The 26844-nt window shown below is 34.4% G+C and overlaps 1 protein-coding gene and 1 pseudogene across 2 annotated transcripts; one reads left to right on the forward strand and one right to left on the reverse strand.

The window, feature by feature from the left end:
• Window positions 1–1390: 1390 nt before the first annotated feature.
• Window positions 1391–25831, forward strand: LOC148193336 (methionine aminopeptidase 2B-like). 2 transcript variants are annotated; one of them, XM_088099057.1, is made up of 13 exons: window positions 1418–1526; window positions 3038–3076; window positions 3833–3969; window positions 4850–4886; window positions 4971–5078; window positions 17019–17118; window positions 17580–17725; window positions 19850–19941; window positions 20055–20149; window positions 23247–23343; window positions 24045–24188; window positions 24287–24504; window positions 25619–25831. In XM_088099057.1, the coding sequence occupies exons 3-13, from the start codon at window positions 3843–3845 to the stop codon at window positions 25727–25729; spliced, it is 1275 nt and encodes a 424-aa protein (XP_087955183.1). In that variant the 5' UTR covers window positions 1418–1526; window positions 3038–3076; window positions 3833–3842; the 3' UTR covers window positions 25730–25831. The 2 variants fall into 2 exon arrangements, with proteins under 2 accessions (XP_087955184.1, XP_087955183.1); XM_088099058.1 differs by lacking the exon at window positions 3038–3076 and having other exon boundaries at window positions 1391–1526.
• On the reverse strand, window positions 21639–22311 carry LOC148193337 (uncharacterized; annotated as a pseudogene).
• Window positions 25832–26844: the final 1013 nt, after the last annotated feature.

Raw genomic sequence — 26844 nt, forward strand, 5'->3', positions numbered from 1 at the left:
TTCAATACATATAAACAAATCCTTGATGTGGGGATTTACAATGGGAAATTGTCCCTTCCAATGACTGCTAACTTAATAAAATTATATATTTTCTGGATGTGTATGTATTATTGCTTCCCTTTCTTTTCATTTGAAAATAAAATAATAAAATTAAATTAATATAGGTAACGATATAATATATAGGTAACTTTTTTTATTCAATAAAATCATATTTATTTTTATTTTACTTATATATATATATATATATATTTATATATATATTTGAATAATAAAATGATAATGTTTTAAAACAATACAAAAATAAAGTAAGAATCAAAGTAGAATTTAAAAAAAATAATTTTATACGGGTTATAATATTATAAATGAATATAATAATAAAAGTATAAATTAACATGAAGGACCCGAAAATAAATAAAATGAAATAAATAAACAAAATTAGCGTGTAATGGATAGATGTTTAAGTGAGCTAACTTGAATCATATGAGTTGGTTCACCATGGATTTAGTTAAAAAAAAGTCAGTTTCATCTAATTCACTTTTTGGTAAGTAAAAAGTTTTGTAATTTAGTTTGACTAATCACGAATTAATAGATGGGTGAGGTAGTTCACTTATTTTTATAATATATTTATATCATTGGAATCAAATTGTTCATCTAATTTTCTAAATATTATTATAAAGATAATAATTAATGATTAAAGTATTAATATATATATATATATATATATATATATATATATATAAATAAATTAAACATTTAAAGTATTCTATTCTAGTATTTAAAAAAATCAAGTTGTGAATCTATAAGATTAGAAGTACTTAATAACACCATAAAACTTATTAAAAAATGGTAAAAAAATAAATAAATTGTTATTGATAGGTTAAAGGTCAATTTACCTTTGGTTCGAACTCGTTAAATATAATTAAGTAAATCAGTTTTAGTTTAATCTTAGAATTGAAATTTTTCTAACTGAATTCAAGTTAAACTCATGATGAACCAGTGGATTCACAATGTCTTGATAATTTTAACTAAACATAAATAAAATAAAATAAATAAATATTACAGTGAGAATTTTAAAAATTGAATCAAAATTATAAATGATATAAAATGATGAAAAAAAATTGAAATATAAAATCTCAATTTAAAAATTAAACATTATAATTATATTCTTTTATAAATTTAATAATAAAGTATGCTTGAAGTATACAACAAATTTTGTACAAGAACGGTGCAAAATCTAAATGAAAGAGGTGTAAGTTGGTTTTTTCCGAGTGCCGACTGGAAATGCCAACTTAAGAGGCCCATTTTTAAATCGTAAGAGTCCAGTTTCGCCATTTTCTCCCGAACATTGTGTATGTTATGAGACTTTTGACTTCTGGTTGATTCTGTATAGGGTTTTATCTCTCCCTCAAACACCCACTCTGTTCTCTCGATCTTTTTTCTCGCAGGGTACCCTCTGTGCAGAACTTGCACACTCGCAGTCAGCTCTTCACCACCTCACTCACGGAGATCACCACCCCGGTAATTAGGTATTTTTACTTAAGGATTGAATGTAGAAGTCTTTTACGAACATTGAAAAAGAATCAGGGACTTCTTGAATAGTATGTTATTAGGTGAAGTGTATTGGACTGTAACGTGCCTTTTATCTGCATCTCGGTTGAAAAACCTATGAAGTGTATTCCCCTTTAACTGTATTTCTTCTTTATCATCATAATCTTTGGCTTTTTCGTGTCATTTTTCGTGATTGCCCATACGCATTTGACAGCGGATCCGTTCAATATGCATTTAGGGTTTTGAATTTCCTTGTCCTAGTTAAAAGTTTGAATTCTTTACTATGGTCTTGATCTTGACTTGAAAAAGGGTTGCATGTTGAGGGATTTAATCTTTTAGGAGCAGTTTTTGTTTACACCTTAGATAACCTCAATTCTAAGGCATATCAATATTTGTGTTGTATTTTGAGTCATAATATTCCTAAGTGTTTTAAATGGCTTTTATTTTATTTTTAAAGTTCTGAATGAATAAGGAAGGTTATGCTGACCAAGAAACTGAATATAGGAAAGTTATGGCATTTTTTTTTGTCAGAAAATACCTATGTCAAGGAAATGAAAATTGAAAAACCAAGAATTGGCACTCTTTTTGTGAATAATAATTGATCATGCCACTAGAGAGGACAACCCTGCAAGTTATGTTATATTTTCCCTCAAGAAACCCACTTTCCACTCATAAGATTAAAAGGTTGATGCCCCAAAGATACTTGGTAGTTGGTATATTATCAATGATACCATGCATTTGCTTATATTTTCAACTAAAACTATGCATTTGCTTTCCTATCTTTGCTTGGGGCCCTTTTCAATGGTGCATCCTTCCAGGCCTCTAAAACAACTATTGATTATGAGGGCCTCTTCATCTAACGGTTGAGATGGAGGTGCATCCACCTACCTTTACCCCATACCACCACTACTTTATCAGTCAGAATTTGTCTCTCTTCCTCTCACATGGTCTCTTCATTCATTATATTATTATTATTAAATTATTTGGTAATATATAATACACACAAGGTTGTCAAACTTGAAAGTTTACTTAGAAGAGTGGAAATTTCATAAACTCGTAAGAGTTTATGTAGAAGAGTGGAAATTTCATAAACTAGTAAGAGTTTATCTCCCATGAAAAAGAATTGTAAATTCAAATATTACAATAGAATAATTAAATAGAATAGATGAGAATGTACTTGAATTACTTTTAATTGAATTTGATCCATTCTCGACATACTTTAAATTGATCTCTAATTTCAATTTTCAACTACAAAATTGAAAAGCATGTTGTATAGTTATTAAATAATTAAAAATAATTATTAATTCCTGATGAAAATCTTAAATTAAAACCCCTAATGTAGGAAAATAATTTTAAACCACAAAACGGCAGCCACCATAGTCGTTTGGTGTGAGAAACTAAAGTAAACAAACCTAATGTAAGGATTCACTTCTGCATCTACTTTTGTGTTCGTTATTGGCTTAATTTCTCCGTTCTCGTTACTTGTCAGAAAGCAGCAAAGCTACTGTGCCAAAGTTGACCAGCTTAGGTAATATTTTGTCTCAACTATGTTTATCGATATTACCCTTGTGTATGCTTTCTACTATTTCTACTATTTGTCCCATGAAATCGAGCATTGATCAACCACTCTGCAATTTTGAATCTACTTTTGCTTGGGATGTTTGCGTGCTTAATTTTACATTTTATATCTTCCACTCTCTTTAAAAATTCGTTGGTGGTAGTCGTAGTGGTCATACTTATGGGTGTTGCTGGAGGTAGTTAGCATGCACTTAGTTTTACATGCTTCAATTTCTGTGTGTAATTCGTTGATCATAGTCATTGTGGTCATAGTAATGGTTATTTCCGGAGAAATTTGGAATTTCCTCTGATGTATTTGTACCTTCTTGTTCAACGTTTAGGTTCGATGAAAGTCGTAAACTTGAGGGTTTATTTGATCATTTGCTGTTTCATTTGATTTACTATACATGGTTGGTTAAATTTATTTATTCTAATTTAAATATATCACTAGCATGGACATTTCATTAGTGGAATTTCATCTGTGGCTTCCCTTTGGTAGAGTTCAATAAATTTTATAATGGTTTCTTGTATTCAATATAGTCATTTCTTTCCATATTTTGTAACTTATATCTCTTTGTTGTACCTTGGAGGTATGAATTGTTGACTTTTGATATATCCTAAGCTAGATTTTGACATTGAACTTACTGGACAAGATGGACACCTCTTTCTGTTATTGAAGTTTGGTTGTTTTGTAGAATTGACCATTTTAATTTTATTGAGCATGCAGCTTTTCTTTCATGGCGGAGGAAAATTCTCAATTGAACAACTTACAAGAAGAAAATGGAGCCTCAGAGCTTCAAAGTCTTGTAGAAAGAGTTGGTGACCTTCCTCCATTGTCTCCAAAAGAAGGAGATGACAGTAAAGGTAGTAATTATGCAAAATGAATTCACCTAATTTAAATTATTTAATTGCCACATTACATGTTTATAGTCTGAGTGTTGTAAGATATGAATCCATATTTCATTTATTTTCTGAGTAACTCAGTTTATTTATGCCAAATCTTTTAAAGTTCAACAATAAAAAAATTCTTTTGCATGTAAGAAATGAATACATTTGTCTCATACAGCAGGATTTATTTCACATATATTCTAATCGGTTGTAATTTCCTTTTATTAAATATACCATTTTTTCTCAAATTACAATTAGAGGCTTTGTTTTTTAATGGTTGCATTGTTATTGTGATGTACACTTGTACAACACAGAAAATGTAAAATACAGTTATTTTAATGCTACTGTAACTTATTTTTTGTGGTCCAACTAAAATATTGTGTCATAAAAAAAAATACGCCTCAAGAAAGCTCACAAACATGTGTAAACTAACTTGTTTTTTTTTTTTTTAATTCAAACAGCTTATACTCAGAATTTGATTGAAAGAATTTGAAAAATAAATACCTAAATGAAATGTAAACTACATATACTATTAAAGCAATGTGAATACCATTCTTGTATACACTTGTCTTTAAACTCATGAGCGTACTTGATTTCCACAAATGAGTTTCCAAGCGAATTAACTTGATTGAATTTGATGCTGTCACACATATTGTGACAAGAGCAACAATGTCACCTTGAAAGATCATGATTTCATGATCAACAACACATGAAAACATAGGTTCCATATCATCCAACTTAATCATATCAGTGAGGAACATAAACCTTCTTGGTGATGCTTTACTTTTGGCTTATATTATATCTGATATATTTTATGGTGTTGTTGTTAATGTTGAATCATTTTCTCTTCTGACAGAAGTTTCAAAGAAGAAAAAGAAGAAAACTAGAAGCAAGTGAGGACTTCAATTCTGTCATTAGTGCTTTGTTCTCATGATGGTGAAATTTTTCTGAATTTCTGATTTGTTTTGGATGATCAGGAAAAAGAAAGAACTCTTAGAACAAACTGATCCACCATCAATTTCTGTTATTGACCTATTTCCATCTGGAGATTTCCCTGAAGGTGAAATTCAGCAATACAAAGATGAGTAAGTTGATGATGAATAAATTTCAGCAATATCTGACATTTTTGCTTGCAAATTTGATTTGAATTTATGAGTAAAATGAACTCTGTTACCATTGTTTTTTCTTTTTTGTTTGACGTGTTGCTACTTTGAAAAGGAAAAAAAAAAACAGAGGAAGCATATTGTCTGGCTAAAGTATTTCTTTTGTTAATTAACCACATTTGAAACAGAAAGTATCTAAGTTTTGCAATATAAAAATTGACAAAACATTTTAACATGGTATGTAGATGCTTATTTTGTTGACTACCTATACTCCTCCCAAAGTCTTGAAAATAACAAAACAGGAATGCACAACACTATAGCAGCTTGAGCAGAACTTTTGTTGGATATATTTATTTTAGTAGCAAGAGCCAATAGCATCTTGTGCCGCTCTATCTTTCTAAAGCTAGGCTGAACCAGTCGTGTACTTGGTAACATAGAGTTAGTGTTAGTATATAGATCTGCAGGTATATATAAGTTGGCATCTCTAAAACAATTGACCTTGACATGATATCCTTTGTTGCCCAAGCCCACACAGCTGTGGAAGAGTTGAATATGTTCCTTGATACTGACTCATTGGAAGGAATAAAGAAGATACATTTCCTTAATTACTCAACTTTGTGTTGCTACTCTTAAAAGGAATGAAAATTTGGTCGAATCTGTTGGTTTCTCTTCCATGGTGTCAAGTCATGGAAGAGGAGGACATGGAAGTTGAGGTGGACGTGGTAAGAGAAGTGGTTGAACTCATTGTTCTTGTTGTAAGGTGATGGGACACACTCAAGTTGATGTCTCTTCCATGGTGTCAAGTCATGAAAGAGGATGACATGGAAATCGAGGTGGATGTGGTGAGAGAAGTGGTTGAACTCGGTGTTCTTATTGTAAGGTGATGGGACACACTCAAGAAATGTGTTATTCCTTGCATGGTTAGCCAATGTATCCATGGCATGTAAGCAAATTTGAGCACAAGCTTTTTGAAGATGTGTACCTGTTACTGAAATCCAATTGCAAAGCCTAACCATCTTTGGAACAACCCACTTTTCTCAATCTATTGATTGTCAAGGTCCACATATAATTGATTTTGGTGCTTTTGATTACTTCTCTATTATTTTTCTTTATTCACCTCATTATCTTCTCCAAAATTTCTTCATTTGGTTGCCTTTTGCAAATGGCTCTAAAGTTGCTTTCAGGTGAATTTGTTCAATTTGTCTTTCTCCTTCCTTAAAGTTGAAGTTTGTTCATTTTGTCCCTATTTGTCCTTTCAATTAATCTTCCTTAGTCAACTAACCAAATCATTGAATTGTTCAATGTCATCGCTATGAGCATTATTTTATTATAGAGGAACTTGTTATGAGTTGATTGATTGGCACAAGACATGAATGTCTAGGACTCTATCATTGAAACAAATGTTTGTCTTGTTTTGTATCATTGCCTACGAAGTTGCTTCATGATTGCTTGGGTCATCTAAATCTATGGAAGTTAAAAAAAGGGCTGAATGATCTTTCCTGTCCTTGGAAGTGTATGTTTTTTCAATTTGGTCCTTCAATGTTGAATGAAAATTAGTCACTAAAAGCAACTTCCATCTTTCATCCTCTTTTCATATACCTACCTACATATTATCATTAAATGCATTTTAGTCCTAGTTGTCCTCCCTACAAAAATGCTATTATCATTGCATGTTTTCTTATTAATAGAATACCTTCCTCCTCATTTGAATCTAAAGTACCTCATTTTGTCTTTTTGTTTTCCCAAATGGAACTTTATATCAAAGTTGGACAAAATGGTAAGGTTGATTGTGGGGATACCTAAATATATGGTCTTGATTATGGTGATGCTTTTTCTCCGGTTGTAAAAATCACTATAATTTGTCTTTTTCTTGTTATGATTGCTATTAACCATTGGTCCTTCCATTAGCTAGACATTAAAATGTCTTTCTTCTTGGTGATTTGGTGAGAAATCTACATAAAACAACCTCTTGGATTTGTTGGTTAGGCAGAGTCTATTCTCGTTTGCAAACTTTCTTAACCTCTTCGGGTTTGAACAATCTCCAACAACTTGGTTTTCTAATTTCACAATCTTGTGGAAAATATGTTTACTTAGTTGTTTATGTTAATGATGAAGTCATTACAAGGAATGATGCTACCATAATTTTCCTGTTGAAACAACATTTATTTATTGGATTTCAAACCAAGCATTTTGATTGCTTGAAATACTTACCGATAGAAACAAGTCAAAGGAAGTTCTTGTTATGATTGCTATTAACCATTGGCCCTTCCATCTGCTAGACATTAAAATGTCTTTCTTCTTGGTGATTTTGGTGAGAAATCTACATGAAACAACCTCTTAGATTTGTTGCTTAGGCAGAGTCTATTCTCATTTTCAAACTTTGTTAATCTCTCTAGGTTTAAACAATATCCAACAACTTGGTTTTCTAATTTCACAATCTCGTGGAAAATATGTTTACTTAGTTGTTTATGTTAATGATGTAGTCATGGTTATCGAACTCACGAGTTAACTCATTAACTTGGTTGAGTTTACGAGTTCACTCGGTATTTTTGAGTTAACTCGTAAGCAAACTCGTTTTTGGTGTGGGATCGGTAGAATTGGTGATAGGCTTGTTAAAAACTCGCCTGAAATCACAAGTTGGGTTCCGATTTTGCGAGTTTGAGAAGAAAACTTTTTAGGGCTCACCAGATTAGGTTTTTAGAGCTTTTGTTGAACTGATTCACTCACTGCTTTCGTTCTCACTATTCATCTCCTTTCTCGCGCTCTCGCTGTCAATCTCATCGTATGATCTTGCCTTTGTCGCGCCGTCGTTCGTCGTCGATCTCGGCCTCCGTCACGCCTTCCTTGTCGTCGTTTGATCTCGCCTTTGTTCGTGTCGTCGCCGTTGATCTTGCCATTGCGTCAATTTTCCGTTGATCTGGCTGTCAATCTCGTCTTCGAACTCACGGCTTGCGTAAGTGTAAACCCTCTGCCACCTATACCGTTGGTGATGTTTAAATTGATTTCATGTGTTATTACCAAAGCATTTTACAGCACAATATTAATGGGTTTCATTTTATAGCACCACACCATTCATTTTATTTTTGAAAAATAAAATGATACACACTGCACTGTTGAACAACCCTTGTTGAGACAATATTTTAAGTTGTTCGGCATTTTATTTTTTGTGTTTGTAGTGAAGAAGTTTATCTTACTATGTTTGGAAACCCATCAAACTAGGTAGAAGTTAATCCAAGTACATCTTCAACGTTTCGAGAAAATGATGGAGATAATGATATCATTATTAGAGGATTAGACATAGAGACTTTAACATATTAATTTATGTTTTACACTAACAATATTTCTATGAAAAAGATTTTTATGAATTTAGATTTTTTTCATGTAAAGTAAACTCTTATGAGTTTATGATTCGAGTTTACTGAACTCTCACGAGTTTACTGAACTCTCACGAGTTTACATAAACTCTCGAGTTTAACAACCTTGGATGTAATCATTACAAGGAATGATGCTACTGATAACAGTTGAAAAATTGTTATTTTTATGATTAAAATTGACACTAAAAGCAACCTTTACACTTAGAAACTAGCTTGAAATCAAACTTTTCTTTATATTTTTGGAAATAAGAGAGCTGGACAGGTTTATGCTTGATTTCAGTGTTTTTGTGCAGGTTTTAAGGTGAATTTGGTGAAAGAAGTGAAGAAGGAGAGAGATGAAATCAGAAAAGACATCAAAAAGTGCAAAAGGAGAAGCCGAAGTCACCGCTCAGCGGCAGTTTACCGCTGAGCGGCACTCAGGCACTCACGGGAGATCCGCTGAGGGGCAAAATGGCCGCTGAGGGGAGAAAACAAGACACGCACTTACCGCTGAGAGGTAATTTACCGCTGAGCGGCACTTTAATGGGCTTGGACCTAAGTTTTTGTAATTTACAAATGGTATTTAAGCTTTAGGGTTTCCTAGGGTTAGGTATCTTTGGTAGAAACGAAGCAAACACTCTCTTTTCCACCCCTTGGGGTAGATTGGGAGATGGTGACAGCTGTCCTCTTCTGTTTCTCGGGTTTTATCTTTCATTCTTTCATTGTTATTCATCTAGGTTCACCATGAATATGGTGAACTAAACTCTGTATGTTTGTTGGGGAATCAATGTAATCTTGTGAAATTCTCATATATGGAATCTGTTTTTACATCTTTTAATTAAGACTTATGCTTTCTTTCATCATTAGTTAGGGTTTTTCCTCTTTGCTTAATGCTTGCATTGTTTAACTCATTCGATGCATGATTATTGGTTTTGTCGATACGGGCACGTACGGGGAAGTCTAGATTCGGGGAATTTCTTCCAATATGATATTGGTTGTCGTTAAGCTGCTGCACTTATGAACTGATCATTAGGAATGCTAGGAATTGTATGAACTCGTGATTAGGGAGAAGCCTTCTAAAAAGGTACTTTAGAGAGTGACATTAACAATGATGATTTGAATGTTGAATTCCTAAAATATATGAGAGTGGATAAGATGAAATTGACCCCAACAACATATTCATACATAAATATCATTGAAGGTGTTTATCTTTTACTTTTTGCCATTGATCAAAACTTCATGCATACATGTTTATTTTCTGTCTTGCATATTAAACTCCAAATATTTTGTCTGTAAGTCTTAACTAATTAAGAAACCACATAACTAAACTAGGCCGTGAGTCCTTTGGGAAGAACGATACTTGGTCTTACCAAGTTTATTACTTGAACGATTCGGTCATACTTGCCGATTGAAAAACAAGTTTGTGACATCATATTTTGGTGTTCATAAATTTGTCCATCAAGTTTTTGGCGCCGTTGCCGGGGACTCTGGTTTAATTGGTTAATTTGTGTGATTATTGATTATCTTTGACTTTAATTTTGAATTTCGATTTTTATTTTCTGTTTTTATTTTTTTTGTTATTATTTTATTTTATTTTTTTTTCTGTTTTTATTTTATTTTATTTTATTTTTCTGTTTTTATTTTTTCTATTTTTATTTCCTATCTTCTTATCTTTTCAATTATATCCTTTGATTTTTTTTTCTCTATCTTTTTGTGCTAACAATTGTTTTTAGGGTTTTGTGCCTAATGTCTGCAGAATGCAATTTGGTCAAGAATTTAACTATATGGGCACTCAATTCTACCAAAGTAATCTCAACCACTGGTGGGAACCTCACTCAAGCATGGATCAAAGCCAATTTTGGCAAGCTGCTGGACATTTTGAGAACCAACCACAACAACAATGGCAGCAACAACCCTTTCTATCAGGAAGTTTGGATAGGTTGGAGGACACCCTTCAACGATTTTTGAAAAATTCCGACTCTACTCAGAAAAGCATTGAAGAATCATGTAAAAGAATGGAGATGCAACTTTGTTACATCAATCAGAGATTGAATGATGATGTTAATACTGAAGTTAACCTTAAAGCAAGTCATTATCACTGAAAGTGACAAGATTCTTGATGAGGAAAAATTAGAGGGAGATGAGGAAAGGGTAGAGAGAAAAGAGAAAGAAGAGTTGAGTGAGAAAGATAAAGATGAAGAAAAAGAAAAAGAAGTGGTTGAGAGAGAAGAGAGAAAGAAAATTTGTGTGAAAATAAAGAAGTTGAAAAGAAAAAGAATAGGGAAGAAAAAAATAAAAGAAAAGAAAAAGAGAAAATGTAGGGAGAGAAAAAGGAAGAAAAAGAAGATGAGAGGAAAGAAGAAGAAATCATATGAAAAATCACATTTTCATCTAAAGAAGAATCATAGGAAGGAAAAGAAATTCAAGTGCTTTATGGAAATCTTCAAGAAATTGGAGATTAAAGTTCCTATGATTGAGACATTGCAACAGGTTCCTGGTTTGATCAAATTTCTGAAGAAGTTCAGTAGAAAGAAGAAAAAGAAGAAGGAACTTGAGCTTGGGTCAAGCTAGTGACGTTAAAAGAGCGCTTGCTGGGAGGCAACCCAGTGAATTTAAAAACTTTTGATTTGGTTTTGTAATTTTTAATTTGTGAACATTATTTTTGTATTTAGTTGGTTGGATATAGCATCTACTGAAGGATGCTAGGTGGTTAAGTATCTACTGAAGGATACAATGGCTGTAACACCTACTGATGGGTGTTGGTAAGAAAATTTTGCACCTACTGAAGGGTGTTGGTGGATTTTGGGTCAGGCTCGTGACGTTAAACAAGCGCTACCTGGGAGGCAACCCAGTTGATTGAATATTTCTGTTTGTTTGTTTTAGTTAGGGTTTGCATAAGAATTTTGAACATTGAATTGCAGGAAGCCAGTGGGGGGCATGTTTAGGAGGTACGTAGGTTAAGAAAAGAAGGAGAATAACACATCACGAAAGTGCTGCTGAGCGGTACTTTACCGCTGAGCGGTACTCTCGCAGATTGGGTTTTAGTTCCCCTTAGCGGGACCCGAGCCCATTAGGGTATTTTTAAACCCTAAGCTGCGTATTCTCTCACACTTTCAGATTTTTCTCTGCACAAACACTCCCACATACCTTCTCCAAGGTTTTCCACATCTTTTCACTCTTCCCTCTTAAGAAAATTTCTCTTCCACTCACTTTTTCACTAGTGTGCCATCAAAGTTTGGGGTTGGAAGAGAGCATTCTAGCTTGGAAGCATTCTCATTGCATCTAGTATCTCCACCCAAGTAAGTAAAATGCATTTTGTTCATTCTAGGGTTTTTGATTTTGAATATGATTGTCAAAGCATGAAGATTTAGGGGTTTTGATTTCTTGGCATGATTTGATGATATATTTGATGTTTGAACCGATTAAACTGCTTGATTATGAACTGGAAAACTGAAAATTGCATTTGGGTGGAGTTAGGAAAGCTTTAAAACAGGTTTTTCAAAAATCTGCAGGGTTACCGCTGAGGGGTAAACTGCCGCTGAGCGGCACTCTGCCAGATTTGATTTTTCTGGTTTTTTTTGTGATCTGGAATGTAGTACTGGTGGCGCTGAGGGGGAATTCTGGCCCTCAGCGGTGGTTTAGCTTCGAAAGGAGTTGTGTTCTGTGTTTTACTAATGATTAACATCATATTCTGTGGTTTTGTATTTGTGTTTTGAATGTAGGAATGGCATCCTCTTTAGGAAAAAGATTGAAAACCATGGCAACCAAGAGAAAGGAAAAGGAACCAGAGCAACCCCACTCTAGTAGGTTCCTCTCTAGGAAACATGAGAAGCACTTTAAAGTGGTTCAGGACAGGAGACTTCTAATGGAGAGAAAGGTTGGAATGATACCTAACTTTGCTCCTCAATTTGGAGAGCAAGTTTTAGGGAATGACTGGGGAAAGCTAGCTACTTATCCTGCACCTGCCAACATAGCTGTGGTTAAGGAATTTTACACCAATGCAAAGAAGATTGGTGATTATCCAGCTGAGAATTATTTGGGCTATGTCAGAGGCCATGCTATCAGGTATGATCCTGATTCAATTAATAACTTTCTGGACACTGTATGGGCTGGTGAGGAGTGCCAGTTTGCTCTTTGCATGGAGGAAGGTGCTGATTATGAGGATGTGGAGAGAGTACTGTGTATACTTGGAGGACACTTCCAAAGGAATCGATCTGGCTCAGTGGTTAACATTAGGAGGACATATTTGACTCCTCTTGCAAAGTATTGGATGGCGTTTTCTCATGCCAACATTCAGCCATGTTCACATGTGTCAGATATTAGTCTCAGCAGGGCATTCTTCATCTACTGTGCTATCAGAAACTTGAATGTTAATATTGGGCAGGTGATAGCTGATGAGATTAATGTGTGCGCTAATACTTCAAACAACAAAGCACCACTAGGACATCCTTCTTTGATCACGCACCTTTGTAAGATAGCTGGGGTGGACACTTCTGCTCCACCTTTTGAGAGGCCAAGAAAAGCTATTGATGAGGCCTACTATAGACAATACTGTGGAGGTGATGATGCAGCTCAACCAGTTCCACCACGCCGGGCTCGTAGAGAGAGAGGGCCAGCACAGAGCCAGACATCTGCTGATACACATGAAGCAGAACCATTCCAGATGAGGGACATGTATATGTCTCTTATAGGTGCTCAGTTGCAGTCCATTCACAGAGGGCAGGTGGCCACTGCTGAGATGATTGTGGGGATGTATGATACACCTCCAGCCCACAAGTGGACTATGGATGAATTCCATAATGTGGTAGCTTGGCCAGAGGAGCCAGTGCATGGAGGAGGAGCTGGAGCAGCTGAAGCTTCGGCTAGAGAGATGGAAGAAGATGAAGCTGATGATGATGATGCATTTGAAGATGCTGAAGATGAGGAAGAAGAAGAAGATACAGAGGACAACTCAGACTGATGAGGAGCTGAGATAGCATTTACTGATAAATGCTATCATATGATTATGCTTTTGTGGTTTAAGTTTTCTGAACTTATTTGTTTTTGTTTTTAGATTAGGGTTTGATGTACTCTATTTGACACCTGATTTCTTGTGATGGTTTGCTATTAACTGTGATTGTGTGATAAGTAATGCTGAATGATGCTTATGATTAATTGATGTTAAGATGATATGCACATTAAAATGCTTATACAGGTGATTCACAAGCTTTGTGAACAAATGCATGATATTATGATTGTGATTGTGAAATTAAGCAGGATGTGTATGTCAAATGTGAATGAGCTTATATGTGAGATTTTGAGCTCCAGAGTTGTTATTGTGGAATGTTATTACTTTGAAAGCATGAATGGTTTTGCCCAGTTTTTATATGATTGAATCAATTGCTTGTTTTGCATCATATGATCAAGGCCGTTTTGGAAACCTTGTTATTGGCCAAATTTGTAAAAAAAAATTAGCCCACTAAAAGAGAACACTTTGTGTTCAATCCTTTTGAACCCTTAGCCTTGAACATACACTGAAACCTTTGATTGAAAAATCTTTACCTTGAGTTAAGTAGAAGATCTTGTGTGGTATTGTTAAATGTTCAAGTTTGGGGTTGTTGGGAAAACATGAAAAACATTGAGCTAAGAGCTAAAAAGTAAGAATATGCAAAGAAAAAGAAAAGAAAAGAAAAAGAAGCAAAGCTCAATGCAAAGGCAAAAGAAAGTTGGGAAAGAATAAGATGATTGTGTTGTATGGTTCTCTGAACTCAAGGGTTTTGTGATCTAGAAAAACCAATTTTCTTGTTAGCCCAGCCACATTATAAGCCATAGAAAAGTCCTTGTGATGATGCATGCATGTGAATGTTTTTGATTGTGGTAAAATGAAAGGCAAAGTTGATTCATGTGACATTGTGATAGTAGAGTGAATGAGTGATCATCTCTTATACACTTGAGTGTGAGTGAAACACTTGACTTAGTGAGGAAATATTACATGAACACATGAACATCCATGCTTAATTGATTGATCATTCATGAAAATAGCATTTGCTGGAATTTAAATGACTTTGTGAACACTAAAGCATGTGCACATCTTGATTGAACTCTTGGTCATAAGTTTGAGTGAAGTTGTTACTTATCTTGAAAAAGAGAATTTTTGAATGAGTGAACCATCATATGAATTGGTTGAAGATTGAGTTACATCTTATTTGCTTGAGGACAAACAAAGTTTTAAGTTTGGGGTTGTGATAACAGTTGAAAAACTGTTATTTTTATGATTAAAATTGACACTAAAAGCAACCTTTACATTTAGAAACTAGCTTGAAATCATACTTTTCTTTATATTTTTGGAAATAAGAGAGCTGGACAGGTTTATGCTTGATTTCAGTGTTTTTGTGCAGGTTTTAAGGTGAATTTGGTGAAAGAAGTGAAGAAGGAGAGAGATGAAATCAGAAAAGACATCAAAAAGTGCAAAAGGAGAAGCCGAAGTCACCGCTCAGCGGCAGTTTACTGCTGAGCGACACTCAGGCACTCACGGGAGATCCGCTGAGGGGCAAAATGGCCGCTGAGGGGAGAAAACAAGACACGCACTTACCGCTGAGCGGCACTTTAATGGGCTTGGACCTAAGTTTTTGTAATTTACGAATGGTATTTAAGCTTTAGGGTTTCCTAGGGTTAGGTATCTTTGGCAGAAACGAAGCAAACACTCTCTTTTCCACCCCTTGGGGTAGATTGGGAGATGGTGACAACTCTCCTCTTCTCTTTCTCAGGTTTTATCTTTCATTCTTTCATTGTTATTCATCTAGGTTTACCATGAATATGGTGAACTAAACTCTGTATGTTTGTTGGGGAATCAATGTAATCTTGTGAAACTCTCATATATGGAATCTGTTTTTACATCTTTTAATTAAGACTTATGCTTTCTTTCATCATTAGTTAGGGTTTTTCCTCTTTGCTTAATGCTTGCATTGTTTAACTCATTCGATGCATGATTATTGGTTTTGTCGATACGGGCACGTACGGGGAAGTCTAGATTCGGAGAATTTCTCCCAATATGATATTGGTTGTCGTTAAGCTCCTGCACTTATGAACTGATCATTAGGAATGCTAGGAATTGTATGAACTCGTGATTAGGGAGAAGCCTTCTAAAAAGGTACTTTAGAGAGTGGCATTAACAATGATGATTTGAATGTTGAATTCCTAAAATATATGAGAGTGGATAAGATGAAATTGACCCCCAACAACATATTCATACATAAATATCATTGAAGGTGTTTATCTTTTGCTTTTTGCCATTGATCAAAACTTCATGCATACATGTTTATTTTCTGTCTTGCATATTAAACTCCACATATTTTGTCTGTAAGTCTTAGCTAATTAAGAAACCACATAACTAAACTAGGCCGTGAGTCCTTTGGGAAGAACGATACTTGGTCTTACCAAGTTTATTACTTGAACGATTCGGTCATACTTGCCGATTGAAAAACAAGTTTGTGACATCATATTTTGGTGTTCATAAATTTGTCCATCAGTTACCATAATTTTCCTGTTGAAGCAGAATTTATTTATTGGCCTTCAAACAAAGCATATTGATTGCTTGAAATACTCACCGATAGAAACAAGTCAAAGGAAGTTCTCTAGTAATTTTGGAGAAAACAAGCATGACTGACCACATGTCATTGACAATCCTATGGATCCAAATCCAGAGAAAATGGTTGAATATGGCTGTTACTTTTGTAGTGAGAAAGGAATTTTAGAGTTATGGCCACAGTCACGTGTAAATTGATATGGATTAAACAACTTTTTCAATAGTTTAGATTTTGTGATATTCAACTGATGAAGTTATATTGTGATAACCAGGCAGCTCGTCACATGGCTACTAACCTAGTGCTTCATAAGTGAACAAAACATAGAGAGATCTTGTGTCATTTTATTCAACAGAAGTTTTTGGCCGAAGAAATTTCTGCTAGCATTCCATTTGACATGTAAAAAGTCCAGAGCTAACAGATCAATGTTTAGTAACAAACAAAAAAAGATTTCACTTTTAAATAAGAACAACAGTTGCCAGAATTTGGTATTATAGAACTAGCCAAAAACATCTCTAACCCTAATTATGGTTGGGTTTACAAGTTTTCATTTTTTGAAAGTATGCAGATATTGTATTTAACACAGTAGCCGCAGTGACCTGCCATACTGCCATACTGATTTTTTATATGGCTTTTCCAAACTACATTTCACCTCTGACTGCTTTGATTGGAAATAGGATTTCACACCAAGATTATGGTCCCATATATGGTGTTTTGGTAGGATTTGAAAAAAGAGCTAAAAGTAGTTTTTTGTTTTTTTAATCTTGGAGTATTATAAAACAATAATTTTCATTAGCTCAACCATAAATCCTTATCAAATCTATTGAGACTCCCCCTCAAATCTGAAATAAACCAAATGAATGAAAGAAGCCTACTTTCGGAAGTTTAGTTAATTGTCACAAGTGACATGTGAGTGAATCACACCGACATTAACAGCAGTTTGACTCTCATCCTTTTTTAAATATTCTATGTAAATTTTCTTTGTAATGTTAGAATCTTTTTACCAGTAACCTATGGAGAACTACATCAGAGGAGAAGAGAGAACTGGAGCGCCTGCAGAAACCAATATATAATTCAGTTCGTCGAGCAGCAGAAGTTCATCGTCAGGTGGTAATTTTGGTTTACTTTCCAGATTTTAACCCTTTATTTTGATGGCTAGTTTTGTAAAAGAAAATTTGTCAAGATTGTCACCTTTTATTGTTTGAATATGGTATAGAGAAGGAAAGGAAGATGGGAAGTGGAGGGAAAAATTAAAGTGGATCTGACCCTTATTTTAAGTTCTCGAAGAATTGTGGAAAACTTTTAGAGAAAATTAGGTGGGTTTAATACAGATCACCTAGGTTACCAAGTGATTAGAATATATGTCCAAAATATACTATTAATAATATTCAAATGCTCAATCATGCTCCCTCTGTACTTGTATTCCGTTATATTTTAATGAGGGGAATTAAGTCTTGGTTTCCTTTTGTTTTTCTGCCCTGTTGTGTCATCTGGTTTTCTATATTTTTTCATTAATGGTGGTATTATTTATATCTGTAACTCAGTATACTCTTTTTATCTATAAGTAGGTTCGCAAATATATGAAAGGCATTTTAAAGCCTGGAATGTTAATGACCGACATATGTGAAACATTGGAGAACACTGTCCGTAAGCTAATATCAGAGGATGGCCTTCAAGCTGGCATTGCATTCCCCACAGGATGCTCTTTAAACTGGTAACCCTTTATATTTTTGTTTTCTACTTTCCTCTGTATCTGTGGTTTCTCCTTTTTTGTACTAAATATCGAGTGAAGTGCCTTATTGATGTGGGAATGTCAATCTGGATGAGTGATTGTTAAAGAAAAATTAAATCGAAATGAATGTGCTTGAGAAAATGTAGTAATGGCACTTACTAATAAAAAAATGGCAAAATCGTGCCTTGGATGATCTGGAATGTGAAGAAAGGTGGAAGAACCAATAAGAAAAGTTGATTAATAATCATGACTGGAAAATCGTGTCTTTGTTTGTGTTCAATAATCCTCCTTTGTGAGTTTGTAACTTTTTGAGTTTAATATTAAATTGAAGTTCAACCATGGTCAAATTTTTTTTAAAACTAGTCAATGTTTCTAAATTATGTTTAAGTTGCAGAGCCAAGTAAAGTGAGAATAAGCATCTACGAAGGTGATAATTATCAGTGAGGATAATATGGAGGGTCCTATTAAGCTAATTATAAAGGTGAAGAGTAAATATATTCTGATAAAGTGGAGAGAAGTCTCTGCGACTTTCTCATACAACTAGTACAACAAAATTTGATACATTTTATTAGAAAGCAGAAAATTAAATTGGTATAAAACACGCTTATGACCGTAACTATTAGGATGGCCTAACCTAGCATGACACATTTAGTACAACTACTTATGCTGTTCTTTATTAAATTGGAAAGTAAATATGCATGGGAACCAATCTGGGTTGAAGTTGAAGGAGTGGATACACATAAAGACCATCAGGACCTATATACCTATGCACCAACACTTGATTGATGACCTAAGATTTGAAATCATACCGAGTGGCATGAAATTCAATAGATATACAATTTCTTTAGCTAACTTGTTGACACTTGTTAGATTCTTTTAAATGGAGGGGAACATGCAATAATTGATATGAGAAGAGGGACACTGGTATTTGTGACCATAAGAGATTTGAGCAAGAAGAGTAATCTGATATCATTTTACACTGATCAAATCAAAGGTTGCACTGTACTAGGCAGTGAATAGCAGCTAGGGATGGTAATGGGACGAGACAGGCGTGAGTTTTACTATCCCATCCATATTCCCAAAGTAAAAATTCATTCTCATACCCAACAGGTATAAATTTTGCCTCATCATATCTCCAGTAGGTAATATGTATACCCGGATCCGGGCCCATATCTGTTTTCTTATTGATTTGGTACCTGTAAATCTTGATCTGCGGTTTTCATTTTTTATGCAAATTAACATAGGTAACGAAACAAATGAAGAAAAGGAAAGGACAAATGAAACAAAGTTAAAAATTATTTTTAAAAAATTATAAAAAGAAAACAAAGAATGAAGTTTAAAAATATTTCAAATGTCTTTTTATTTCTTTATAATGAAATATCTTTTTATACTAATAAAGATTATAATACACCACTTAATCAAAATCGTAGAGAAAAAAATTAAATTAATAATTCGAATTTAAACATAAATCTTTCATCTTTAGAACTTCAATCTGTGTTTGATGCTCATGAAAAAGATTTATGACAATAAATTATTATATTATAATAAATGAAACATTTTTATATAATTGTGATAGTAAAATTACACTTATGAGAACAAGTTTGAAAACAAAAATAACTATATAACAAATCATTGAAACAATATTCTACATGATCAAAATAAATAACAATATTAAAATGAATTAAGTGATAAAATGCGTGTCTTAGAAATGATTTGATGCACCATTGAACAAAATTGCCTATATAAAAAAATATATAATTAAGAGTATGATAAGAAGAAAGTACCTTGAAGTTTTAAGACAACTGATTAGATATCAAATCAGTTGAACGGTTGAGAGTTATTGCAGTATCCTGCTATCCACTTTTCAGGTAGGCCGATCTGCAATTTGACAATGACAACCGTGACCCTGAAGTATGTGTTGGATCAGTATATTTGTTATAGCGACTTGTATTAACTGCATATAGAGTTAGTTGTGTAACTGACTTACAATTAAGTGCCAAAGATAGTTGAAAAACTGTTGTTCCAATACGATGTTCACAGTTTCACAGTTGTTTGTGGTTTTTTCATCATTTTGTTTTCTTAAATATAACTCTCTTACTCCCCCAGGGTTGCTGCTCACTGGACCCCAAATTCAGGGGACAAGACTATACTTCAGTATGATGATGTGATGAAACTGGATTTTGGCACCCATGTTGATGGTAATGCGTGGGAATTTTTTTTTATCAATTCTTCTATAGCTATGATAATTCTAGTAACTAGTGTATTTTTTAATTTTACTCCTGTTGAACCCTTTTATGGATTCTTTCTATAGGATATATAGTTGATTGTGCTTTTACTGTGGCATTCAACCCTATGTTTGATCCATTGCTTGAAGCCTCTCGGGAAGCAACTAATACGGGTATTAAGGTACATTCTGGAAAAGATGCTTAACCCTGTCAAATGAGCAGTATTATGTTGTGTAGATCTATATCTAACATGGTCAATTAATAATGTCGAATTGTTCAGAACAAACACTGTTAATATCATGTTGATAAATGTACTCCATTTGTCTAAAGAAATAATTAAATTAACTAGTCATATTCGTGTGACTCAAACTTTTCTCATAGCCCTTGTAAAGAAATTTGACTGGAATCTTATATTTCAAGTGAAATTCATGTTCCGTGTCTTGCAATTGGTATTCGGCAAACACTTCGTAGCCTTTGTGCCCATTGAGCTTGTTGTGCATCAACTACTTGGCTAGTCCCTTGTCAAGACAGTTATGTCAATATAACCACATGAACCACTCTCTTGTAGCTCTAAGACTTCGTGAGAAGCTCTAATACCAAGGTATTTAATACCAACCTTTGGGTTTATTAGGAGGGCTTAGAGAACATCGCAAACTAGAGATTAACTATAGAAGAGAAGCAATTTTGTTGAATTGATTTAATGAGACAGGACATCACTCTATATATAGAACTCTAATCCTATATTAATGATTACAAGGAGACCTCTAGAATCTTCCAACAACACACTTGTAATCAACAATCCCCCTCAAGCAAGTGAATAGATATTTATCATTTCCAGCTTGCATGTGAGATCATGATATCATTCAGTGGAAGACCTTTTGTGGACAGATCTACTCGCTGAAGTTTAGAAGGGACATAAGAAGTTGTGATTAGGTCACTATCTAATATTTCTTTAATAAAGTGTCGGTCTACCTTTATTTGTTTGGCGGTATAGTTAGAATATATATTTACATCCTAAAACGTTCAATCCTATGAGCTTGTAGTATTTTCAATTCAAATCTTACACATGATCGTCAAGTAGTTAAATTGTGTGGATCAACATTTTTTTGTATTTTCTGCTGCACAGGTTCAAATCTTTTGGTGAATGGGGTTCAGTTACAATAAAACCTAAAATTAATTAATAATTAATGCAATTAAAAATTAACCCTATTATGTGTGTTTTCTACTGCATCACCTATTCACTTTATTGGATTGAAGAGGTTTAAATTAAAATAAAACCCAAACCAAATTAAAAATTAAGGAAATTAAAATTCACCTTGTTGTAGTTAAAATAAAACCCAATAAAGACACATGTAACGTACTTCACGTAATGTGCACTAGCTATGTCTTTCACCCAAATCCAATTAAATATACAATTAAGAAATTTAGAAGGGGCCTGTTTACATCTGATGGGTTTCTGGGTATGAAACCTATCTAAAACACTCACTAACACACTCAAACAAGAATTCACGGTTCCTGTTGTACGCCCCTAAGAGGGCTGATTCTTGGTCACACTCCAGCTCCCAGCCTTCACACCACTGTGAGCCTCCTCAACATCTTGTGCGATCCTCATAGTTGCCATCAATTCTTGCGGATCATGTGGTTGAACTTGGTTTCAGATGCGTTTTTTGCAGACCTTCGAGAAAATACCCCAATAGCTACTCTTTCGACACTCCCTTTGTCTGACCCACCAAGATATCGATATCTTGAACGTACTCTTCCACGGTCCCAGTCTGCTTAATCCCTGCCAACCTTTCAAAGATGGTACCCTTGTTCCTGCCTCTGAATCTAACAATCATTGCTCCCTTCGGGCCTACCCAAGAACGATTCTTGGCTTTATCGTTCCAGAACTTGAACCAATAGTTGGCGTTACCTTCCATACTGATGATAACTTTTCTTCCTCCACCACACCTTGTAGCTCGAAGAACTTCTCAACCCGATTAATCCATTTCAACGGGTCGAGACCCTTAAAGACTGGGAAATCTACCCTTTTTCTCCAATTGGGTTGCCCATCATGGCGTTCGACTTCTCTCCCTCCAACATCTTCTTCTCGCTTGCCCCTTCGGTTCTCGTTGATGGATGCTTGGCTGCCATCCGAGTTTCCCTCCTGGTTTCGATTTCATCCTCCCAGGATTCACATGACTTCTTGTAAGTCTTGGCGCATCCCGTCTCCGCCTTCAACCCATCCATTGCAATCTCCATGGTCTCTAGTTGTCCTTTGACTACGTTCAATCGCCCTTCGACTCTTCCCTCCATTTCGCCTTTCTCTCCCAATTTGGATTCGGCAGGTTGAACCAATTGATTTCTGGGTATGAAACCTATCTAAAACACTCACTAACACACTCACAAACAAGAACTCACACTGTAAAAGAATGAGTTTTGTATTTCAATTCAACAAGACATATGTACATTCACAGTACGGGAGCCTAATCTCCCTCCACAGGACAAAACATTCTGTCTCTACCAAAGAATATTCAACAACCCCTCTATACAAATTACCGAACTCTATTTATACAATTCCTAACTTCTCGCCTCTCCTAACTGTTAAAACAATTAGGACATTAACTCTTCCTTCTCCTCTCATAAACTCTCCACTCTCTGACAACATCCCTTATCCTCATTCATACAAAATGTTGATCAAGAGATTGATTTTGTTTGTAGAAAGTGAAATCCATGATCCGTGTTACAATCTCATGATTTAAGATTTGGTGAACCATTCAAGATCCTAACCACAATCTCAATTTTAACTACTTAGTGTTTGGTCCTATCATCTTGAACGGGATTGTAAGCATTGCTAATAATTTATTCATGTATGAGTATTGTAAGATACTAGAAATCATTGTAATCATTATGCCAGGGGTAGAGTTCTCTCTGTATATATGTTTTCCTGTACTGATTTACACTGAATCAATTTAATCAAAAGACTTTTTTCTTCTCATATGGCATACTCATATCAATAAATATATATATATATATATATATATATATATATATATATATATATATATACAATAAGAAAAAATATCAGAGTAGGAATACTCAAATGTGATTTGCACGGTTTCTCTATCTATAGAACTCTTTAATGGAAAAGCTTCATAAGCTTAACCTGAAAAATAACTTCTCTTCCTTATCCCCTCTACCATTCATTTTATTGTTTGCTCTGTGTTGTGATGTTTTGGTATGCACCAATTAAATCTTGTGGTTTACTGGTTCCTTTGAATGCTATGGTTGCCATCTAGGAAGCTGGAATCGATGTGCGCCTTTGTGACATTGGTGCCGCTATACAAGAGGTCATGGAATCTTATGAGGTTGAGATTAACGGAAAGGTGTATCAAGGTATACGATGCTTGTAATGTCCTTTTATTTGGATCATATCTTTCTCATCGCATTGTAGAAATGGAAGCATTATATATTAACATTTCATTATTATTTGTGAAGAATGGCTCAATAAAATTGTCTTAAGGTTCCTAGACTCTTTGTTGTGCTAGAGTGTCCAGTGTTTGATATATAGTTTCTATCATATTTGGTAGATGGTCTTAGTAATATGTATTTTATTGTCTTTTTATTTGGATCATATCTTTCTCATCGCATTGTAGAAATGGAAGCATTATGTATTAACATTTCATTATTATTTGTGAAGAATGGCTCAATAAAATTGTCTTAAGGTTCCTAGACTCTTTGCTGTACTAGACTGTCCAGTGCTTGATATGTAGTTTCTATCATATTTGGTAGATGGTCTTAGCAATATTAGTTGAATAATTTAATATTGGTTGATAATTTAAATAATTCATAATAATCTAATATATACATATATATATATATATATATATATATATATATTGGAAACAATATTGTTAACTTTCATTGATGCCTTAATTTATTAGTAGGTCAAGTTTTTGAAAATGGCTAAAGGATGATTTTTCTCACAATCATATAATTTATAATATTTGTCTCCATATTTCTATAGTATATAATAATACCAGTATTGTGTTATCGTATAGAAAGTGATATATATTGTAATGGGAATGTTATTGCAGTGAAGAGTATATGGAATTTGAATGGGCATAGCATTGGTCGCTACCAAATCCATGCTGGAAAATCTGTTCCCATTGTGAAAGGCGGGGAGCAGACAAAGATGGAAGAGGGTGAATTTTTTGCTATTGAAACCTTCGCATCAACGGGTATTGTGGTTTCTTTGGGTTTTAGATTATTGTACTCTCTTCGAACAATACAGGACGTAAGTGTTCTTTAAATGTTATGTATGTTATATTATGCTCAGGAAAAGGATATGTACGAGAAGACCTGGAATGTAGCCACTACATGAAAAATTTTGATGTTGGTCATATCCCGCTGAGATTGCCTAGAGCAAAACAACTGTTAGCAAATATTAACAAGAACTTCTCTACTTTGGCCTTTTGTAGACGATATTTAGATCGCCTGGGGGAGACTAAATACTTAATGGCATTAAAGAATTTGTGTGACGCTGGCATTGTTCAGGTATGCTTTTGTAGATATAAATATTTTTGCAACTTTTTAAAAATTTAATGCATATTTTAATGGCTTCAATGAGAAGTAATACATGTCTGAGGGAGATTTTGGTAACTCTGAACTGTGTCTAACAAAAGTGTTGTCAATTACAATGTTGGACATGAATGATAATATACTCGGCACCAACACGTGTCTGTTCTTTGATGCAACATGTCTTTTGATTGGCTTTTGCACCAAAGTAGGCAAATATGCCTTCTTTATTACCAAAATAGGCAAAATTTGACCGAAAGTGAAGTCGTGGGGGGCCAAAACGACTTCAAAAGAAGAATTCGTGCCCCCTGCACGACTTCACACTGTTCATAGGTACAGTATTGAAGTCGTGCACCCCAAAAACGACTTCTGGGTCCTGTAATCGATTACATTGATTTGGTAATCGATTACAGAGAGTTGAAATGGTGACCAGGCAGAAAACGTACTGGTAATCGATTACGACATTTCGATAATCGATTACCAGCTTGATTGTGTAGCAAGAAGCACTCTGCGCTCTGAGCGAGCAGTGGACGCTCGTAGAGCGAGCAGAAGAGGACGCTTGTCCAGCAAAGACGCGCAGTGGACGCTCGTCCTGCAAGCAGAAGTAGACGCTCGTCCAGTGAAGACGCACGAGAGGACGCTTGTCCAGCGAGAAGAGAACGTTCGCCCTGTGGACGCAAGAGAGGACGCTCGTCCAGCTAAAAGAGGGGTGCCGGGCGCCAGTTTTTGCGAGAAGCTCGCGCCCGGGCGTCGTGTAAGGTGGTCACGATTTCAACACTCTATAATCGATTACTGTTACGTTGTAATCGATTACCGTCGTCAGAAGTCGTTTTTGGGGTGCACGACTTCGACACTGTTCATATCAACAGTGAAGTCGTGTAGGGGGGCACGACTTCTTCAATTGAAGTCGTTTGGGCCCCCCACGACTTCCCCATTTTCGTAATATGGTTTGAATTTGCCCATTTTGGTAATATTAGAGGCATATTTGCCTACTTTGGTGCAAAAGCCCTTTTGATTTTGTATGTTGTTGTTTTCCTAATTCTAACTTTGAAATTATTTTCGTGAAGTGGTAACTTTTTGTTATTTTATGCAGCCGTATCCTCCTCTGTGTGATGTGAAAGGAAGTTATGTATCACAATTCGAACATACAATCTTACTCCGACCAACATGCAAAGAAGTTATATCAAGGGGTGATGACTACTAATGTGAAGTTGAAGTTTTTTTAATGTGATATTGTACCATTATATTTCTGAACTGTTTTCGCTGTACCATCAACATATCGGTTTTATAATTATATGTTTCTACAGAGGACGCAGTTACTCATTTAATAATTGGAATCTTCTTCAATAGTTAATATCATATTAAAATCATATGGTAAATACAATCCTAAATTCGAAAGTCCTAACATGGTAACGTTTGCTCGCCAAGACGCCTATTTAAGATTCCATAAAAAAAAAGATGCAAATGAGGTATTTTTGAAGATTCTTAGTGAAAAGTAAAGGTGTCAATTTAACCCATGTCTTATGGCTCAATTCTAATTCACTTTTATAAAAGTCTTGTTTTAGAAAGTCTTCCAAGTAGGGGTAAAAGAAATGTCTTTAACTCCTAGAATCTCCTTTTAAGGGGGTTAAAGATAAGATTAAGATGGGATTATTTTCAGTCTCACTAAGAATTTTATGATGTTACTAAATTGTAAATTTAGTTATAAAAACTATTAAAATTATAGTATATAACGTTCCGATAAAACATTAATTACAGCATATTTCAAAACTAATATATATACAGTATAAATGAAGAGCTATGAACAAGTCAACATTAAGGTAGACACGTCAATTTGACGTCTCTTGCATGGTTTGGTCCTAACCCATGTGGGTTGGGGTTAGAAAAATCCACAGGACCAAAAAGTCCTTTGTAGAAAAAGTCCACAAGGCCAAAATTTCTTTAAAAGTCCTGTAGGTCAGGGCCAACCCATGGGCCTTTTCTTTAGAAAAAAAGTTCATTTTGAATACAAGAAAAAATATAATTAATCTTAATTTGTTACAAAAATAGTTACTATAGAAAATAAATTGAAGTTTTAATAGGAGGAGAGTTCTAGAATAAAAAAACAAAAGCAAAATGACAATATTTATTGAGTTAGATTATCTAAGTATATAATTAAAGGATCATTTTATAAATTTAAAATTTAAATATTTAATTTCGCTTTTTTTTTTAGGTTATAAGTTAGAAATTAACTTTCTATCTGAAATTATCTTAATTGAAATTTAAGAGAAGATTTTCTATAATTGAGGCTCTTAATTTTAAAAAATATAAGGTTTCTTT

The sequence above is a fragment of the Vigna umbellata genome, chromosome 9, assembly GCF_029865625.1.
Source record: "Vigna umbellata cultivar VRB3 chromosome 9, Vumbellata_1.0, whole genome shotgun sequence".
NCBI classification, from domain to species: domain Eukaryota; kingdom Viridiplantae; phylum Streptophyta; class Magnoliopsida; order Fabales; family Fabaceae; genus Vigna; species Vigna umbellata.

Coding starts and splice junctions, on each gene's coding strand:
- LOC148193336 (XM_088099058.1), top strand. CDS start 3,843: ATGGCGGAGGAAAATTCTCAATTGAACAACTTACAAGAAGAAAATGGA. Junction 3,970..4,849: donor AGAAGGAGATGACAGTAAAG/GTAGTAATTATG, acceptor CTCTTCTGACAG/AAGTTTCAAAGAAGAAAAAG. Junction 17,726..19,849: donor ACAGGATGCTCTTTAAACTG/GTAACCCTTTAT, acceptor TTACTCCCCCAG/GGTTGCTGCTCACTGGACCC.